Source organism: Quercus lobata, chromosome 1 (genome assembly GCF_001633185.2).
Source record: "Quercus lobata isolate SW786 chromosome 1, ValleyOak3.0 Primary Assembly, whole genome shotgun sequence".
Lineage (NCBI taxonomy): Eukaryota > Viridiplantae > Streptophyta > Magnoliopsida > Fagales > Fagaceae > Quercus > Quercus lobata.
In genome coordinates, this window is record NC_044904.1 from 22,722,470 (window position 1) to 22,741,771 (window position 19,302).

General features: G+C 37.3%; 3 protein-coding genes across 3 annotated transcripts; 2 read left to right on the top strand and 1 right to left on the bottom strand.

The window, feature by feature from the left end:
- Positions 1–3,188: 3,188 nt before the first annotated feature.
- On the bottom strand, positions 3,189–3,638 carry LOC115950962. Its single transcript, XM_031068252.1, has one exon. The coding sequence runs from the start codon at positions 3,636–3,638 to the stop codon at positions 3,189–3,191; it is 450 nt and encodes a 149-aa protein (XP_030924112.1).
- Positions 3,639–12,774: 9,136 nt separating this feature from the next.
- On the top strand, positions 12,775–14,118 carry LOC115983712 (fasciclin-like arabinogalactan protein 12). The gene has a single exon (XM_031106470.1). The coding sequence runs from the start codon at positions 13,056–13,058 to the stop codon at positions 13,797–13,799; it is 744 nt and encodes a 247-aa protein (XP_030962330.1). The 5' UTR covers positions 12,775–13,055; the 3' UTR covers positions 13,800–14,118.
- A 3,413-nt stretch (positions 14,119–17,531) lies between these two features.
- Positions 17,532–18,749, top strand: LOC115987956 (fasciclin-like arabinogalactan protein 12). Its single transcript, XM_031111601.1, has one exon. It carries the CDS (start codon positions 17,586–17,588, stop codon positions 18,363–18,365), a length of 780 nt encoding a protein of 259 aa, XP_030967461.1. The 5' UTR covers positions 17,532–17,585; the 3' UTR covers positions 18,366–18,749.
- The last annotated feature ends 553 nt before the right edge of the window (positions 18,750–19,302 follow it).

Genomic DNA, 19,302 nt, shown 5'->3' on the forward strand with positions numbered 1-19,302 from the left:
ACATTCTCCCTTCTTTTTTCGATGAGGTTTAAGCGCTTTTCCAGCAGTCCTTTGTTGGCATTGGGGCAGAATGAGCTGGTCTTCTGTGTTGGGAAATTTATCTCTAGAGGAATAACAGCCTCAGCCCCATAGGTCATCGAAAAGGGTGTTTCCCCTATGGACCTGCATGGCGTGGTGCGGTGCGATACGTCCACAAGACATGACGCAGTTCTTCTACCCACCTTCCCTTCGCGTCATCTAACCTCTTTGTCAACCCATTTACTATGGTTTTATTAATGGCTTTAGCCTGCCCATTCCCCTACGGGTAAGTTGGTGGAGTACCTATTGGTAATTCCTAACTCGCTACAATATCTTCTGAAAGCTTTACTATCAAATTGGAGACCGTTGTTCGAGATCAGGGTGTGAGGGATTCCGAACCTAGTGACGATATTTTTCCAAACAAATTTCTTGGCGTCAACGTCTTTAATGTTTGCCAGTAGCTCAGCTTCGACCCATTTTGTGAAATAATCCGTGCCGACAAGAAGAAATCTTTTATTCCCCATTGCTTTAGGAAATGGTCTTACGATGTCTAGGCCCCATTGCGCGAATGGCCAAGGGTTGGACAGTAGATTAAGGGTTCCGCCTGACTGATGTATATTCGAGGTAAACTTTTGGCACTAGTCGCACTTCTTCACAGATTCTTGTGCCTTTCTCTGCATGCTTGGCCACCAATAACCTTGCATTATGGCCCTATGGGATAGGGACCTACCCCTCGTATGACTTCCACAAATTCCTTCGTGTAATTCCTCCAAGATAAGTTCAGTGGCATCTGGGTGCACACATAGTAAGTACGGTCCTGAGAATGAGCGCTTATACAGTTTGGAGTCCTCGGACAGCTAGAATTGAGAAGCCTTTCTTCTAATTTTGTCGGCCTCATTCTTATCTTCTGGTAAGGTGTTGTGCTTTAAGAGTAGTACTAGAGGATCCATCCAGCCAGGCCCTACCCTAATGCTGTGAACCTGTACTAAGTCGGTTCTCGCCATTGTTAGGCTGTATAGATCTTCTACGAGAATAACCTGAGGAAGTGGCTGAGCCGAGGAGGTGGCGAGCGTTGCAAGAGAGTCAACATGGGTGTTCCCGCTCCTAGATACGTGCACTAGATTGAAGTGATCGAAATGCGCCCGTAAGCGCTTGACTTGGACTAGGTATTCTTGCATTCTTTTATCCCTCGCCTCCAATTCCCCATTTACTTGTCCTACGACAAGTTTTGAGTCCGAGAACATGTTTAAGGATTTTCCACCTAGTTTTTGGATCATTGACATTCCTTCCAATAATGCCTCATACTCCGCTTCGTTATTCATGGTGGAGAAGCCCAGCCTCAATGATTTTTCGATGGTAATCCCCACGAGGGAAACCAGGACGAGCCCCACTCCTGAGCCCCTTTGGTTGGCCGCGCCGTCAACGTGTACTTTCCAACAAGGGGGCTTTTGCTGAGAGACTGTGCCGATTAGTTTCTGGTCTGGGTTTAGTGGCTTTCCTCCTCCTTTTGGTGTGGGTTCTACAAACTCAGCTATTAGATCCGCGAGAACCTAACCTTTCACAGCAGTATGAGGCATGTACCTAATGTCGAAGGCGCCCAGAATCGTCCCCCACTTTGCTATTCTGCTTGTGTAGTCGGCACTCCGGAGTATTGATCTAAGCAGAAGTTGGGCCAGTACAACAACGGTATGTGCCTGGAAGTAATGGGGAAGCTTTCGCGTGGCTTACACAATTGCCAGGACGTCCTTTTCGAGGGGGAGGTAACGAATCTTTGCCTTGTGCAATGATTTGCTTACGTAGTAGACGGGCTGTTGTGTGCCATTGTCTTCCCGAATCAGCACTAAACTCACTGCGTGAGGGACTACCACAATATAGGCGAATAGCACCTCGTCGGCTTCAGGACTGGATATGATCGGTGGCGGAGCCAGGTATTTCTTAAGCTGCTGGAAGGCTAAGGCACACTCCTCAGTCCACTCGAAACCTTTCCACTTGTTTAATAAGAGGAAGAAAGGTCTGCACCTGTCCGCCAAGCGGGAGATGAAACGGTTTAAGGCGGCAATCATGCTAGTGAGTTTTTGGACCTCTTTAGGATTCCAAGGAGGCTGCAGGCTATGGATAGCTCTAATTTTTTTGGGGCTGACTTTAATGCCCCTATGGGTCACCATGTAACCTAAGAATTTCCCTGACCCCACCCCGAATGAACACTTGGACGCATTTAGGCGCAGCCTGTACTTTTTCAGAATTCCAAAAACATCGCCGAGGTCCCTGATGTGGTTGGGCACTAAATTGCTCTTCATCACCATGTCGTCTATATAGACTTCGATGCTTTTACCCATCTGTAGTTCAAACATCCTGGTCATCACCCTCTGGTAGGTCGACCCAGCATTCTTCAAGCCAAAGGGCATTACCTTGTAATGGAAGTTTCCGACGGGAGTGACAAAAGCCATTTTTTCTTGGTCCTCGGCTGCTAGGGGTATCTGATGGTAGCCTTGGAAGGCGTCCAAGAAACTCATTAGAGGGTGTCCCACAGTTGAATCCACCAATCGGTCTATCCCCAGCATAGAGAAAGGGTCCTTCGGGCAGGCCTTGTTCAAATCTGTGAAGTCCAGGCAGACCTACCATTTCCCACTCTTCTTCTTCACCACGACTGTGTTGGCCAGCCATTCGGGGTAGAATACCTCCTTGATGGCTCCTGCTTTCTTCAATTTTATAACCTCATTTCTCACAGCCTCTGTATGCTCTTTCGACGGTCGTCGTGGAGGCTGCTTCTTAGGTGTTATGGCCGGGCTAACATTAAGGTGGTGGCAAATGAAATCTGGGTCAACCCCCGGAGCCTCGTAGGCGTCCCATGCAAACACGTCCACATTCTATCTGAGGAAGTCAATTAGTGTTTCCTTCTCTTGGGGTGGTAGTTCTGAGCCGACTTGAAAAAATCTTTCCGGGTCGGAGCCAACAAGAACTTTGTCCAAATCCTCACAACTCGCTTCCTCGGTAGGTTCCTCACTACCCGAGGCCAGGGCCGGGGTCATTAATTGCTATAAGTCATTCTCGGCTAAGGTGGAGGACTCAGTACTCAGTCGTCGCGAGATTGTTGGCATCATGCATTGCCGGGCCATGGCTTGGTTCCCTATTACTTCTTTTACTCGACCTTCGGATGGATACTTCACCTTTTAGTATAAGGTTGATGACATAGCCCCTAGGGCATGAAGCCACAGCTTGGTTACAATGGCAGTGTAGGGGGAGTATGCGTCTACCACTATGAAGTCCACCTCCACCACGTCCGAGTCTGTTTGTATAGGCAGCCTAATCATGCCTTTTGGAGTGATGGTTTTTCCCTCGAAACTCACTAAAGGGGAATCATATGCTGTCAGGTCCTTTGGTTTCAGTTTCAACCCCTTGTACAAGTCAGGATACATCACTTCCACGGCGCTGCCCTGATTGATTAGCACCCTTTTCACGTCGTATCCACCAATCCTGAGCGTGACGACTAGGGCATCGTTGTGGGGTTGGAGGGTTCCTAGTTTGTCCTCATCCAAGAATCCGACTAGGGGCGTGGCCATCCTTCTAGCCCTCTTGGACTCCTTGTCGTCAGCTTCAGAAGGGAGCCTGCCCACCGACATTAATCTGAAAGGATAGGAGTCGGTCCGTCCTGGTGCGGCGAGAATAACATTTATCGTGCCAATGGGTGGTCTCAATGTGCTTTGCCTTGTTTCGATGTTCAACTGCTCTTGCCATCCGACAATGTGATGTAGTAAATGTCACAGCTTCCCCTCTCGGACTAGACGGTCTAAGTGGTTTTTCAGATTTCTGCAATCATCGGTGGTGTGGCTTGGGTCTTGGTGATACGCGCAATACAGATTTTTGTTACGTTTCGCGGGATCGCCTGTCATCCTGCTTGGCCATTGAAAGAACGGTTTGTTCTTCACTTTCTCTAGGATCTTATGTAATGGTTCTCGGAACACAGCATGGACTGCCTGTGCCCCTGTGGATCCAGACTACTCTGAGTAATCCCTTCTCGGCCGATTACTGTTGTTAAAGTGGTCCGATCTGAAGTCCCTCCTCTTTTGAGGGAAAACCTTCGCTTTGCCCTTTCCCGTTTGTTGGTCTTTTTTGACTCTCTTGTATTTGTTGATTCTGTTCATGAGTTGGCGCACGCTAGTGACTGGTTTCCCTGTCAGGGACTTCCTTAAAACATGCTCTGTCGGCAAGCCCCTCTTGAATGTGCTAATGGCGACGTCATCGTAATTTCCCTCTATCTCATTATACATTTCCCAATATCTGTCTAAGTAGGCCTTTAGGGTCTCTCCTTCTCCCATGGACAAGGGCAAGAAGGAATCTAGGGGCCGAGGGACTCTGCTGCTAGTTATGAAGCGAGAACCAAAAACTTGTGTCAGCTGCTTAAAAGAGTTTATGGAGTTTGACTTGAGGCTATCAAACCATCTCATCGCCATGGGTCCCAAGTTGGACGAAAACACTTTGCACATTAACGCCTCGTCCCTGGAATGGACGGTCATCCTCTGGTTAAACTGGCTTACGTGCTCTACTAGGTCCATCTGACCATTATATATAGCAAAAGTGGGTTGGTGGAACCGCTGAGGAAGCTCAGCCCCCTCTATCCTACGCGTGAAGGGTGACTGGGAGATGCGGTCTAGGGCCTTACTCATGGTGTCGTTTACCAGGCCCTGGTAAGATGGGCTTTTGTGGCTGCGTTTGTGAGGTTGCTCTTCCTTGTAGGAAAATGTTTCACTTAGAGGGGTTCTCGATCTCCGCTTGTACTCATCCTCCTCATCGCTAGTGTTCGAGTTGGGTGAAGGATGCTTTCGCTGCGCTCGGCGTAACTTTTTCTTCAAGTCGTCGATTTCTTGCAGCAGAGCCCTATGATTGTTTCGCTTATGGGATGCGTGACCTTTCCCTTTTAAGTGACTTCTACTCGTGTGGGAGGTTTTTACACTACCCTCTCGCTACTTGTCTTGATCTCTCTCCCGTTCGAGGTTCAAGAAGTTGTCTCGCCGTTGGGAGTCTGTGTGTTCGGTTTGGCGCGGACCTGATCCTTCCATTTCTAACGGTTTCACTTGTCGAGGCACGAGTTCTTCCTACAGATGGCGCTAATTGTAGGGACTCGATTCGGGGCCTAGGCCCAATAGGTATGGGGTTCTGCCCAAGGAGCCCTAGACAATGAATTTGTAGAGAGCGGGTTACAGAACTAGGCTCTAACAAAGTGAGTGTTAGTTAACTTTGGGCCATTCAACAATCGAATATAAGAAAATCTCCTTCATGTCCATTGGATATTCGGTCCGAGGAGACGTATGGAGTGCACTTCTATTCCTAATCAAAGGCTATGGTCTTTCTCTCCTTCTTCTGTTCTAAGTTTTTTTTTTTTTTAGTCCCCTTCTTCATAGGGACTCCCTTCTCTTATATAGCCCCCTTGAAGTCATCAGATCCTTATACCTGTTGATTATCTGGATCTTTACTTGAGTGCCCGTCCCATCGGACATCTACCCCATCTTTCTGTGAGTTGTAGTAGCCAAGGTAACACTGTTCGCCAGTCCTCTCCACATTAATGTGGCCAGAAAAGTAGCTGCCATGCATTTAATGTGGTAGCTGTGGTCTCTCCCTTGACATCCTATACTCTCTTCCCTCTCACAGGCTTGTGGGACTCATCCCTGCTACTAATACTCGTTGGAGTGATTTTTTATTACTGGTAGGGTGCATGTTTGAGCCATATTTAGTACGTCCGAGGAGACATTTCTCCTCGGACTGCCTTTTAAACAAGTCTGGGCCCATAAGAATTGGGCCGGGAGCCCTTTTGGCGCCCAAACCTTCTCCTCGGACGTAGTCGAATTCTATATGGGGCCTAAGACCCATTGTTTGATCTGGGGACTTTACCCCTACAGACTCCATAATTCTTGGCTCCTTTCTCTGACTCGGTAGATTTTGGTCATTATTTTGTTGGGAATATAATAGAATAGGTTGGAACTTTATTCTAGCAGTACTTAAAACCATGGGGTTCAGCTCACATTGGCTTCAACTTAAATCATAATGTATCACTAGGCATCTACATTCTATTGATAAATGGAGCCACAATTGAACCTTTTAAGCCTAGAAATGATTGAGATAATGAAACCTATTGTCTCACTGGCGGCTCTACGTTCAGTTCAGGGTGGTCCTCCTGAAATTTTTATTTTTATTTTTTATTATATATAAATTTTTAAAATTTATGATTTTTTAATCCTTAAAAAATATTTGTGACCACCCTAAATTTTTTTAGGCCTAACATAATTAAATTTTGGACAAAATTTGGTAACAAACTTGGTTGTAAACTAAGGTTGTAACTCTACTCAATATTTTTTTTTTTATTGTACATGAATTTTGACAAATCCACAAATAAATACATTTTCTTCTTATATCCTCCATATTTGCAAAATTTCAAGAAAAGATTAATAACTATGTCATCAATCAAATCTTTAAATTTCGAGTTCTTGTAGTTTAAAATCATATATAAAAAATAAATTTATGGATGAAAATTAAATAACATATGATTGACATGAAACTTGACATGCGTTTTTGTTAGGGTTTGTGCCCTAAAATCTAATTTATTGGCATGTTATAAATAATTAAATTGTTCAATTATATGAAACTATTTGCAAATGAACTAATGGGAAATTATCATAGTTATTGAGATGCATTGGATGTGATTTAGTTACAGAAGATATAAATCACAACTTTCTTGTAAACTCAAAATATAATTCGTAGTCGATGATAAAATTGGGCATTTCATCTGCGAAGACTATAACACATCAACTAAGGTGGTTTGTCTTGATCATGGAAGTGGAGACTTTTAGTTGATGTGTTGATATGTCTTAAGTATGTAAGACATATTGAACTGGACTACTGTGAGATTAATTATTCAATTAACAACTGTCACCTGAATAATTAATCTCACGACTTTTAATTTCATAGACTCTCAATCCTGAGAAAATAGTGAACCTGATCATGAAATGTAGGTTACTTTGATATATCAGGAGTGAAATCTAGTTTAACAGTCAAAACCTCAATATGTTGGGTAATCACACGTAGTGTTGAGGGAACACATATTCTCAAGATGGAATCCATAATTTTTTTCATAAAGATATAAAATATCTCCTTGAGATAAGTTTAATGAGAACTGGTTATTTAGGGCTAGCCACTTTAGTAAAGAGTTACTAAAGTTTATATTTATTGAAATTAAATTTCATAAATATAAATAATTACAAGATTAAACCGGGAACTCAAGGAATAAAATAGTAGTTTACAAAGTGAGAGTTTATTATGACTTTGTTCACTATGGATATTTCATGGAGGGGTCAAATGATATCATATTAGAGTTTTGAGAAATAATTTATTAATAAGGCCTAGAGTGCAATTATATTTCCATAGTGGTACTTGTTATATAATTAATGGTAACTTTAGGCTTGTCAAGAGTTGACAAATAAGTCCGAGGCCTATTGGAGTTAGAGCCTTATTTGTCCATTTGTTCCTATCCCAAGCCACACACATTGCCCAATTGGACTGGCATAAAAGGCTAATCCAATTAGATAATTAGTTATTTATTTAATAAGAGTTATTAAATAAAGTAACTACCCAGGTAGCTAAAGAATGTATGTATGATTAAAAGAAGAGAAAAAAAAAAAAAACAGTTTTTCTCTTAAGTATCTTTTGAATATACTTTCCTTATGGAGAATTAACGTACTTAAGAACTGATTAAGAGACCACAGAATTAGGATGAAGATTGAAGGTATTCTTAAGTCTTGTTTTGAATTTTACTTCATCAAGATACACTTTCTCTTCTCTGTTCTAGAATTCAAGATTATATGTTATCTCTCATGAATGAAGTAAATCTTTATGTTGCTTCTGCTATGGGTTTTGTATGAGATGCAAACTAGTTTTTCCAATAGTTTTAAGAACATAAAGATTAAAGAAAATTTAATTCAATAATTAGATTTTCAAAATTGACCATGTTAATTTATTTAATGAGAGTTGTAGCCTTAGGGTATAATTAAGTTTGTAGCCAAATTTTGTCCTTAAACTTTAGTTCCCTTAACAATATATTAGGTTCTTATAAACAAAAAGAAAAATCCCAAGAAAATTTTTATCTAACTAAAATTTTGATAGAGATGTAACTTGCAACATTGATAATAAAACTATCATGCAAAAATTTCAAATTAAAAAAATTTGTAGAAAGAAATTGTAAAACTTTTATGTATTTGTGTGAGTGTGTGTGTGTGTTTTTTTTTTGGGTCAGTATGAAGTTTTTTTTTAATTAAATTTTGTGTAATTTAAGTTTCTTAATGATCATCCTAGAAAATATTCCTAGAACCTCCACTAAATGTCTCCCTACTTTGATCCAAGAAAAACACACAAATCTACTTAAAGGGATCTCGATTTCCAGAAGAAGTGTTAGCATCAATCATTCGATGTTTGCTAATGATACCATCTGCTTTTTCCAAACTGATAAAACTTGCAACAACAATAAAATCCATATTAGATTGGTATTTCCAACCTTTAAGGCAAGTAGTCAATTTCAACTGGTTAGAAATATTGTTCACCCAAACACAAACCCGTACACTTGATCAACAATCAAATAAATTTTTGGAGTACATGTAGCTGAACATACTGGAAAGTACCTAGATATAATCTACAATTTGGCCCATCTAAGAAACTTCCGTTTGAACTTGTAGTGGATGGACTAAAATTTATACTGCAGACCTGTAAATCTAAGTTTCTCTCACAAGGAGGAAGATTAACTCTTATAAAGTCACTCTTAAACTCTATCCCCTTGTATAATATGTTGCATTTTTAAGTTACCTAAACACATTTGTCAACAAATAGACAAAATCACAAGCAACTTTTGGTGGGGACAGGATCTCGATAAGAGGCATCTACACATAGTGGCCTGGGAGAAGCTTTGTCAGTCCACCAAAAAAGATACAAAGCCAGGATTAAGACAAATTGAGGTAGTGACTCAATTCTTGTTAGCTAAACAATTCTGGAAGCGGATAAAACATCCAACTTCACTCTTAGCACATACTTACCAAGAATCTAGTTAATTCTTCATTGTCTTACTGTTATATACAAAATTCTACTTCTTTGGGTTGGAAGAGCGTTCGAATTTGTAGGGTATCCCTGTACTGATGCTGTGTGGCAAGTGGGGGCAATAAATACTGCTCAATGATGCTCATTGTCCAACACCAAATAGAGAGGTCACACACACACATGGAATACATCCTCAAGGAGTGAATTAATTTTTAGACTCAACAACAAATAGATGAAATGAATAGATATTGATACAACTCTATGATAGACAAACTGTCTCCAACATCTTGCAAAGAGCAACTTCAACCACATGTGAGCAGGATCAATTAATATGACCACATAGTATGTTAGGGGAATACATAGTGGAACAATCCTACACCCTGTTGCAAACACAGTCAAGCCAAGGACAAGGTACCATACAAAATCTCACTCAATTTCACTGTTAGAAGCCATGGAAAATTAAATCTCCCCACACCCCCCCCCCCCCCCCCCCCCCTATAAAATCACAATTTTCATTTTGGAAACTCTTGAATAAATCATTACCAGTCAAACAAGAACTCATCTACAAATCCATCACCGTCACACAACCTTGCTATGCTTTCTGTGAGAAGGAAGTATAAATAATAGATAATTTGTTCCTCCATTGTCATTTTGCTAGAATAGTATGGTTTGGTTCCCCTCTTACTTTAAGAACGGATACATAATATACAACCTCAGTTATTCAGTGGGTGCAAGAATGGATTACAAAAGGTTCACAAAAAGAAGTTGAATAGCAATTTCCACTGTTAGAAATGCTATGTATTCTATGGTCTCTATGGAAGAAAAATAATTTATTTTAAAAATGACTCCAAATCCTCACATAGTTATTATTGGGTAAAACTTCGATATAGTACCTTAGATGTAATTCATTAAGTTTCCCAATTAAATTCAAACACTTGGTTGCATTGACCAATAAAACACAAATAGCATTATCTTTTTTAAGGAAAATTAAATTCAAAGCAACCATGTATTTGAATTCAATTGGGGAATTTAATGTATTGCATACTGACCTAGTTCAAACAGCCAGGCATTTAAAAATGGATGTCTCTCTCTATCTTGGATCTCAAAAAAAATGGATGTCTCTCAGAGAAGTAACCTAATTTTCTCAACATCAAGCAATATATATATATATATATATATATTTCTCTTTTTGGTGAAAAAATCCAGCAAAATTATGAAGTGTGCTTATTGGGACAGCAGAGACAAAAGCTAAGATGGAGGGATAAGATGGTGTGTCGGAATCTGCTAAACCTTGTAGAAAATTTCAAGGCAGGTACTTTTCTATTAATCCATGGGCAAATTACAACAATGCAGAGTTCTTTAGCCAAGGAAGCCTTGTCTTCCTTTCTCAATTAGACTTGGCAATGGATCAAAAAATTTAGTTATGTTATGTAATTATGTATATAGACTGTTCTAACTAAACATTAGTGTACTTCCCTCAAATTAAATGAATAATTTACTTCCTTCTTCTTTTCATTTTATTTTATTAATATATAAAAAAATGGAAATAAGGGCATCAAATGCACTGCATCATTTTCTCCCTATAAAAGAAGCTTCTACTCAAGTTTAGCATTTGACTCATGAATATGTTGCACATGATTCGCTATGTCCATAACTTTATTCTTCATTAACGATCCATCTTTTTCATTTTGACTGTTAGTTTGGGACTCACTTTCTCCTTCATTGGTAATGGCATAGGTAGAGTCTTTGTTATCACAAATAATGCCATGGCCTTTTCATCCCCAAAGTCTCCTCCTCAAACTTCTTCTTTCATGTTTGGTCATAGACAGGAAGTTGATCGAATTCTTCCTCTTTTTCCACCAAGTGTTTTTCACTATTTTAGGCTGCCATTGCTCTCACACCCACCGAATGATGGTAAAGCTCAATTGTCTACATATTAGGCGAAAATTTGCATTAATTTGTCCATAATTTACAAATTATACAGCAAAATGCCCTTGTTTTTGAAATTCAATTTTAACAAAATCGAGTTACAGGTGGAACTCAACATTAACAGTATCGAGTTCTATGCATATTTTGTTACTTATATATATATATATATATATTTTTTTTAAAAAATTTAAGTGAAACTTGACATTTCTAATGTCGATTTTTACTTAAAAATATACATATAACTTGATTTTGAAGATATAGAGTTTTATACATAACTTGATTTTGTTAAAATCGAGTTCCAAAAATAGAGATATTTTGCTAAATAATTTCAAAACAGAGGCATTTTGCTACATAGCTTGTAAATTAGGGGCAAATGCCCATTTTTCCCTATATATCAAAATATAATTTATACTTTTATACACATTAAGTTTGAGTTAATGTTTCCTCAAAAAAAAAAAAAAAAAAAGTTTGAGTTAATGGGCTTTTTACCACCCTCGTTTTTCCTTTTTTTTTTATTTTTATTTTTTTTAAGGCTTTAAACTTTAACATTTTTGCTAAGTTAGTCATTTCTTCAATTGTCATCCATAAATTTTGGTTACTTTCAATAAAACAACGTTGTATCAAATATGTGAAAAGCAACAACTTTACATATGATAATGGATGGAAGGACCAACTTGTCAAAAATGTTAAAGTTTAGAAACTAAAATGACAAAATAAACTTTAAGAAATAAAATGACAATTCTCTCAAATTTAAAAGGTACGATTAAAATTTTAGCAAAAAATAAATTGAAGAAGACTTTTTTTCCCTTTTCAAATATGTTTTTGACTTCAGTATTTACAATAATATGAAATTTATATTGGAACATTTTTTTTTTTTTAAATCAGTAACTATTTAGAATATTAAAGTGAAATTTTCCCATGTATTATATAACTTAAGGACTAGGTTGTTTTAACCAATCCCATCTGAAGTGGATTGGTTCCTCCTGAGAGCTTGGAGTTGGGGATTGAGAAGGGGAGACCGGGTTCAATATGTGGGTTAGCATATCTAGGATTTCTAACCAAGTTAAAAAAGAGAGAAGAAGATTATGTTGTTTTATGTTTATACAATTTATAACTAAACTTGGAGCTCTTAAGTCTTAACATCTCCTTCTGATTCAGCACAAAAAAAAAAAAAACTCCTTGTGAGGTCAGACAATCATGCAGAGAAGTAGCTAACCTAATTGGTAATTACACACTAGTCCATGATTCATGCCCAAAGCCTAAATAATGAGTTCTATTGTCTGGCACCATATGGGCCTAGAAGGCACCAAGTGTCTGACAAAGCAACTGGCTTTTGGGCCGAAAGTGAAATATTTCCTTGAATTGAACTCCAAAAAAAAAAAAAAAATCTAGAATTTACAGTGAACGCATATCCAAAAAAAGAATTTACAGTGAACAGAATGTCAACTCTGCTGGTGACCCATTCACATGGAGCAATTAACGTTGAGTAAGCTGGCATAGGTCAGAAGCTAACATCCGTGAGGTTGGGCCACTGGGACCTCACTTGCAAATCTGTCATTGGTCCTCATCAAAGATATGCTCTTCCACAGTGAAACCTACGGAAACTTCTTTCTTAAGTTGGTGGCAAAGAAATCGGTTTTTATAGCACAATTGCATAATTAAAAAGTGAAAGCAAAGCAATCATGCACATCTTTTATTAGCCGACACACCCACTTGAGATATTTATCCCCTCTGTTTTTCCTGCCTTCCCAAGCAAACTGGTCGCTCAAAGAGCAAAATCTCTCTCATTCTATCCATTCATTTCACCACCTTCCATAAAAACGATGAGCTGCTAACTACAATGGTTTTGTAACTATAATTGTTCCCTTTCACCTAACTTTGTCATCCTTCAACCTTAATAAAAACCCTCTCCTCTTTCTCATACATATCAAACACTCTTTCTACTGCAAGGACCACTCTTGCATTAGCACATTGCCAAAGCAAAACACTACCAACTCCACTTCCCAAAAAAAAAAAAAAAAAAACACAACACAAACATGAACAAACAGGCTCTTTTCTCCCTCTCCCTTGTTCTAGTTTTCCTCTTCCATTGCACCACAACTTTAGCCCAGCCAGCTCAGGCCCCGGCACCACCCGGGCCAACCAACGTGACCAAAATCCTCGAAAAGGCCGGTCAGTTCACGATCTTAATCCGCCTCTTAAAGAGCACCAAAGTGGCTGACCAAATCAACCAGCAGCTCAACGATACAAACAACGGCCTAACCTTTCTTGCTCCAAGTGATAGCGCATTTTCCAACCTCAAATCCGGCACTCTTAATTCTCTTACTGATGAACAAAAGGTTGAGCTAATACAGTTTCACATCTTACCCAATTTTCTATCTATGACAAACTTCCAAACCGTGAGTAACCCATTGAGGACACAGGCTGGAGATTCCAGTCCTGGTGAGTTCCCACTAAATGTGACCACTTCAGGCAACTCAGTGAACATCTCCTCTGGTCTTGTCAATACCACAGTAGGGGGTTCAGTTTATTCTGATAATCAACTAGCTGTTTATCAAGTGGATTCAGTGCTTCTTCCACAGGCAATCTTTGCTCCTAGGCCTCCTGCACCAGCACCTGCACCTGCTGCTACTAAAGCTAAGACTAAGAAGAAGACTGCTGCGGGAAGTCCTGATTCTGCCACAGCGGATCAGAATGGTGCATTGAGTCTCAGACTCAGTAGACATGGATTTTTGTTGTCCATTGGAGTTGCTGTGATTGCAGCACTACTTTCTTTGTAACAAAGGGAACATGATGAATTATGCATCAGCTGGATATATACTTTTCTGGGGGTCCAATTGTCGAGTCCCGTATGATTTTTGGTGAGTTGGATTGAAGGGTCGTGATCAAAACCGAGTGCTTTCAAATAATTTTCCATTTTCCTAGCTGTCCCGTTATGTGTAATGCCAGTTTGTGATGCGTACCAATGTACTGTTAAGTTTTAATCTTGATTTTTTTTTGAGGGTATTATGTTATTTTTCACTTCCAGCTTCCATGTACTTGAGAATCTTGTATAATTGATTTTTCTAGAGAAGTTGTGTCATTCATTGGGCTTGAGCATTCAAATTTCCATTTTGAGTTATGTACTTTTAGGATAAACGATCATGGATGCTTTAGATAATAAATACATACAAGAATGAGACTAGCACTGCAGCACAAATGTACTGGTAAGCCATGAGCAGTGCAGTGCAGTGCATGATGTACTGTTTAAGAGAAAAAGTTTATCCGGTAATTAAACAAAATTGATTTTAGATATGGCAAAGAGGGAATTGATTCAAGAAAAATATATGAATCGAATTTGATCATTTTTGGCCATGGAACGCTAGAGATAACAAAATGATTAATTTCTTCCTAAATTGAGAGTGCATAAAGAATATAATGCCATCAACATATATGCCTGTCTCACTTGAACAGATATATGAGTAGAAGTCACGAAAACAAGTGGTTGTGGTATGTTTGTTCCCAACACACCCCAACTTGATACACACACAAAAAAAAAAAGGGGGGGGGGGGGGTGGTGGGGGAGATTAGATCTCAACTACTCTAGCAAGTCTTACTATGGTTTTAAATTACTACTTATGCAAAACGTCTACAAGGTAGTCAAGAGCCTTGTAAGGTTTAGCATTACCTGCTATTCTTTATGAAGAGAAGAATTAGGGTTCGAAGCTTCGGATCTCACACTTGATTGTTGTAATTATTGAATTTATATTAAAAGAAAAAAACCTGCAAGGTACATTAGCATTATACATCAGCATTACGACAAATCATATAATTTTGAGAACATATTACTAAGCAATGTATAATAGATGGCACTTCTGAAGGGAATATGATCATTACGCTATTGATCTGCTATGCTTTATTTCAACTCTAGATATTAAAGATAATAATTATTTCTTGCTATTGGAGCTTAACTCAGTTAGCTTCAAGTTATTATTTGTTGAAGTATGAGCACAAGTACCTTTGTGGTAATGTCTCATAAATCATCACTTTTAGAAAAGAAAAATCAATTTTGGCTTTAAATTGGAAATTTCAGGAAGTTTATGATTTCTACTGTCCTATTAATGAAATCATGTTTGAAGTTTGGATTATAATTTGATATTGTTATCTCCTTAAGTCCAAGAAACCAAAAAATATTCACTAAAGCAAGCTGACTAAAACTAACTACACATATATATTAAAAGTGAATTTTATGTTGTAATAATAATAGGAAAATTTCATTAACAATTACCGCAGTACATAAGCAAGCTAGTCTCATAAAATGCGAATGTTATCATGTTGATGTAATTTATGCTTGTGAAGTTAATAGATGAGGGAAGTATATAGAAATTCTGTCATGATACAATCATGTGAACAAGTAAATCTTGTGTAATCTATGGGCTTGAAGTGAATCCAGGCCGTCCCATCTGTAATATAGTCCTTGAGTGGAAAAATTAACTTGACTATGATAGAATAATGAATAAATTAACTTGATTGGAAAAATTATCCTTCTCCATTTTTTGTAAGTGGTATTACATTGAGTTCAACGTAAATGGATTAGTGACGGACCTAAAACTTTTTCCAAGGGACCAAGCTAAATTTATTAAAAAAATTCCCCCCCCCCACCCCCAAAAAAAAAAAAAACTATTAGACTATTAGATATATATATATATATATATATATTTTACTTAAAATATATGTGTAATTTGATTTAACACATGCTATTTTCTTATATATAACATAAATATTTATACCAAGTTGGTATTTACATAATCTGAATAATTTTTTTCCCATCTAGCCAATTTTGTAATCCATGAACTAGCTTTTAAATTATATTGTTTATAATTAATATTCTTTAAACATTTTATATAAAGAATTTTATTGAATAATTTAGAGGTTACACGCATAAAGTATATTAATATTTTTTAATAATTACGAAACATTTAAAAGTTAATCAATTTTAAATTCCTTAAATAATAAAGGTCACTATAATGACCTAAACACATACAAGTTAATATATGAAAAATATAACAATAATAAAAATAAAAACTAAAAAAAAATTCTCATATATATAAATAGTGTCCATATATCTAAATCTAATTCTCCAAATGTTTAAAAAAATTTATTTTTTGAAAATAAGGAAGGCTTTTATTAAAAAGATTTTCTTATATCTATTTCTAGGAATGTATATCTTGAATATGCTTTGATTTATTGAACAACCTAAGAATTTAAGATATAAGATTAATAAAAGGAAAAATTGATCCACTAATTAACAATATAATTTTTTTTTTTTGAGAAACATTAACAATATAAATTTATCTATTATAGAATGATATAATTGAATACACTTTGATTTAATACGTTAAATATGACATAAGAGTAATAAAAGGAAAAAATTAATGCAATATTAATCATTTTTCTCTACCTAAGTGATTTGTAATTGAATTGACACTTTCTATATACAAAGTGCTTGAAGGCTATTGACCTATTGTTTAAGTGGTTATAGAAGGGACCAAGTTTAATTAACATAACTAAAATATGTGATGAGCCTGATGATAAGCACCACCAACAGACCAAGTGGATATTAGGTCACGTAGAGCCGTCATAACTAGTATAAAATTATATCATAATAATGGATTGAAGATGATAAAATCAAGTGACTACATGCCAAGGCAAAATTAAATGCAAGTGACAATATTCTCGTGTTTTGAAGAACAATGAAAATGGATAGTGATATAAGAGAACTAACGAAAAAAAAAAAAAAAAAATAGAAGAGTATTGGCAATAGCTTGTGAATAAGTGAACATAGTATATTTTCATTGAACATCAAATTACTATTCTCTGTTTCAATTTTTTATTTTTATTTCAGAGGAAAAATTCAACTAAAATTTTAAAACGCTGTATGTATCTGGGTTATTAAGAAACAGCCACTTATTATTGTGTTATCTAAAAAGCAAGGTTTTTTATTTATTTATTTATTTTTTTTAATAAATTTTAATTATTTATTTTATTTAGGAATAAACAACTTCCTCCATCTCCTAAGCAAACAAACTAAGTATTAGAAAGAGAAGGAAGGAAATCCTGTACCTGAGAAGAAGGATTTGCAGTGGGAGTAGGGAAGGAGACTAAGTTGGCGAATCTTCTCCATAACCAAAAGGTTGTCGCATGAACAAATGAGTTTTTATAGCTATAAGATTCATCGTAAGGGAAAGCTAAGCAATCATATCCATATTTCTAATCCCAAAACACAAATCGGATCCCCTATTTTTTTCCTGATTTCACAAGCAAACTAAACTGCAAATAAAATCTCTCTCTCATTCTATCCTATCATCCTCCACCTCTCACAGAAAAGATGAACTGCTAACATCTAAGGTTTTGTAACTAAGATTAAGTTCTTTTAACTAAGATTGTACCCTTTCACCTAAATTCATTGTCTCCCAGCCTATATAAAAAGCCACTTCCATCCCTTCAACGCATATCAAACACACTCCAGCAAGTACAACTCTTGCATCAGCAAACTCCCTAAACCAAACACAGCCCACTATACAAAGATGGCCAAACAAGCTCTTTTCTTTCTTTCACTTCTACTTGTTTTTCTCTTCCACTGCACCACAACCTTAGGGCAGCCAGCTCAGGCCCCAACACTGCCTGCTGTGGCTTCACCTGCCAATGCCCCAGCCCCGCCTGGTCCTCCAGATGTCGTCAAAATCCTCCAAAAGGTCGGTGGGTTCACGATCCTAATCCGCCTCTTAAAGAGCACTGGAGTGGCTGACCAACTCAAAGGGCAGCTCAACGATTCAAGCATTCGTTTCACTCTTTTTGCTCCAAACGATAACTCAGTTTCCAACCTCAAAGCTGGCACCCTAAACTCTCTCAATAACGAAGAAAAGGTCCGACTTATACAGTTTCATATCTTGCCCACTTATTATACTTTGGAAAACTTCCAAACTGTGAGCAACCCAGTGCGAACACAGGCAGGAGATAACAAACCTGGTGATTACCCACTAAATGTGACCAGTGTTGGAAGCCAAGTGAACATTTCGACTGGCCTTGTCAATGCTTCAGTGAGCGGTACTCTTTATTCGAATTTTCAGCTTGCTATTTATCAAGTAGACAAAGTGCTTCTTCCTCTTGACCTTTTTGTTCCAAAGCCTCCATCACCAGCTCCAGCACCAGCCCCAACCAAGCCTAAGGCTAAGAAGACAACGGCAGCAGCCAGCCCAAAGACTAGTACTACTTCTACAGCGGTTGATTCTGGTGCTGTGAGTATCGCAAAGCATGGAGTATTGGTGTCGATTGGAGTTGCTATATTCATTGCATTTTCTTTGTGATAAAAGAAAAAAAAAGTGATGATATATGCAACACGTGGATATTGAAAATTATACAATATTTTGAGAATATACTAATAAAATACTTTTCTCTCTCACATAAATAATGAATCATACTATTAATTTAATTAGTGTGATCCATTATTATATGAGATGATAAAGTAAACCGTTATTGTATTCCATTGTATAATTACTCGAAGTCGGACATGTTTTAGTAGCACAAATTGTCTACTACTTTATGATTTTACTGATCGAGTTGGATTGATTACTCGTCATTGTCACAGAGTGCTTTTAAATAATTGCCATATCTTTCCATGTATTAGTATTGTTAAGGTTGATTGTATGCTTTTCTTTTTTCCTTAATAAATAAATATAGTTTTTTCTATACCTTCTCATTTCCAGCATCTGTTCTCTAGAAAATTTTTTATAATTGTCCAACATATGGAGTTTAAAATTTATCTTTAGGGGTCAAATTATTAAATCCGTGATGATGATTATTATTATTATTATTATTATTTTTGCGCGTATATATATAGTGATATATGAAAAGTAAACATAGCTTTGATATATAAGAAGTATTTTATAAACCAAGAGACATAACAAAAGGGGTAAAATGCACCAAGAGCCTCTAAACTTGAGATCATCATAGTTAAATTCCCCTCAATTTTTATTTTTGCCAATTTGGTACTCTATTTTTGATAATGAATAAAACAGACTCCTATCAAATGCTTCATTGATTTTTATGGAAGAATGATCAGGTGGCTCTCACATAAGCTTAAAGTAATCTTTGATAAATTGTTATATGGAGGTACTCGGTTGGTAGGTACAAAAGGAAACATAAATACAAAATCTAAGCATTCTTTGTTAAAATTATGGTTTAAGCGCTTTTAGATAACTTAAACAATCAAATACAAGGCCTAAAATGAAATTCTCAATAATT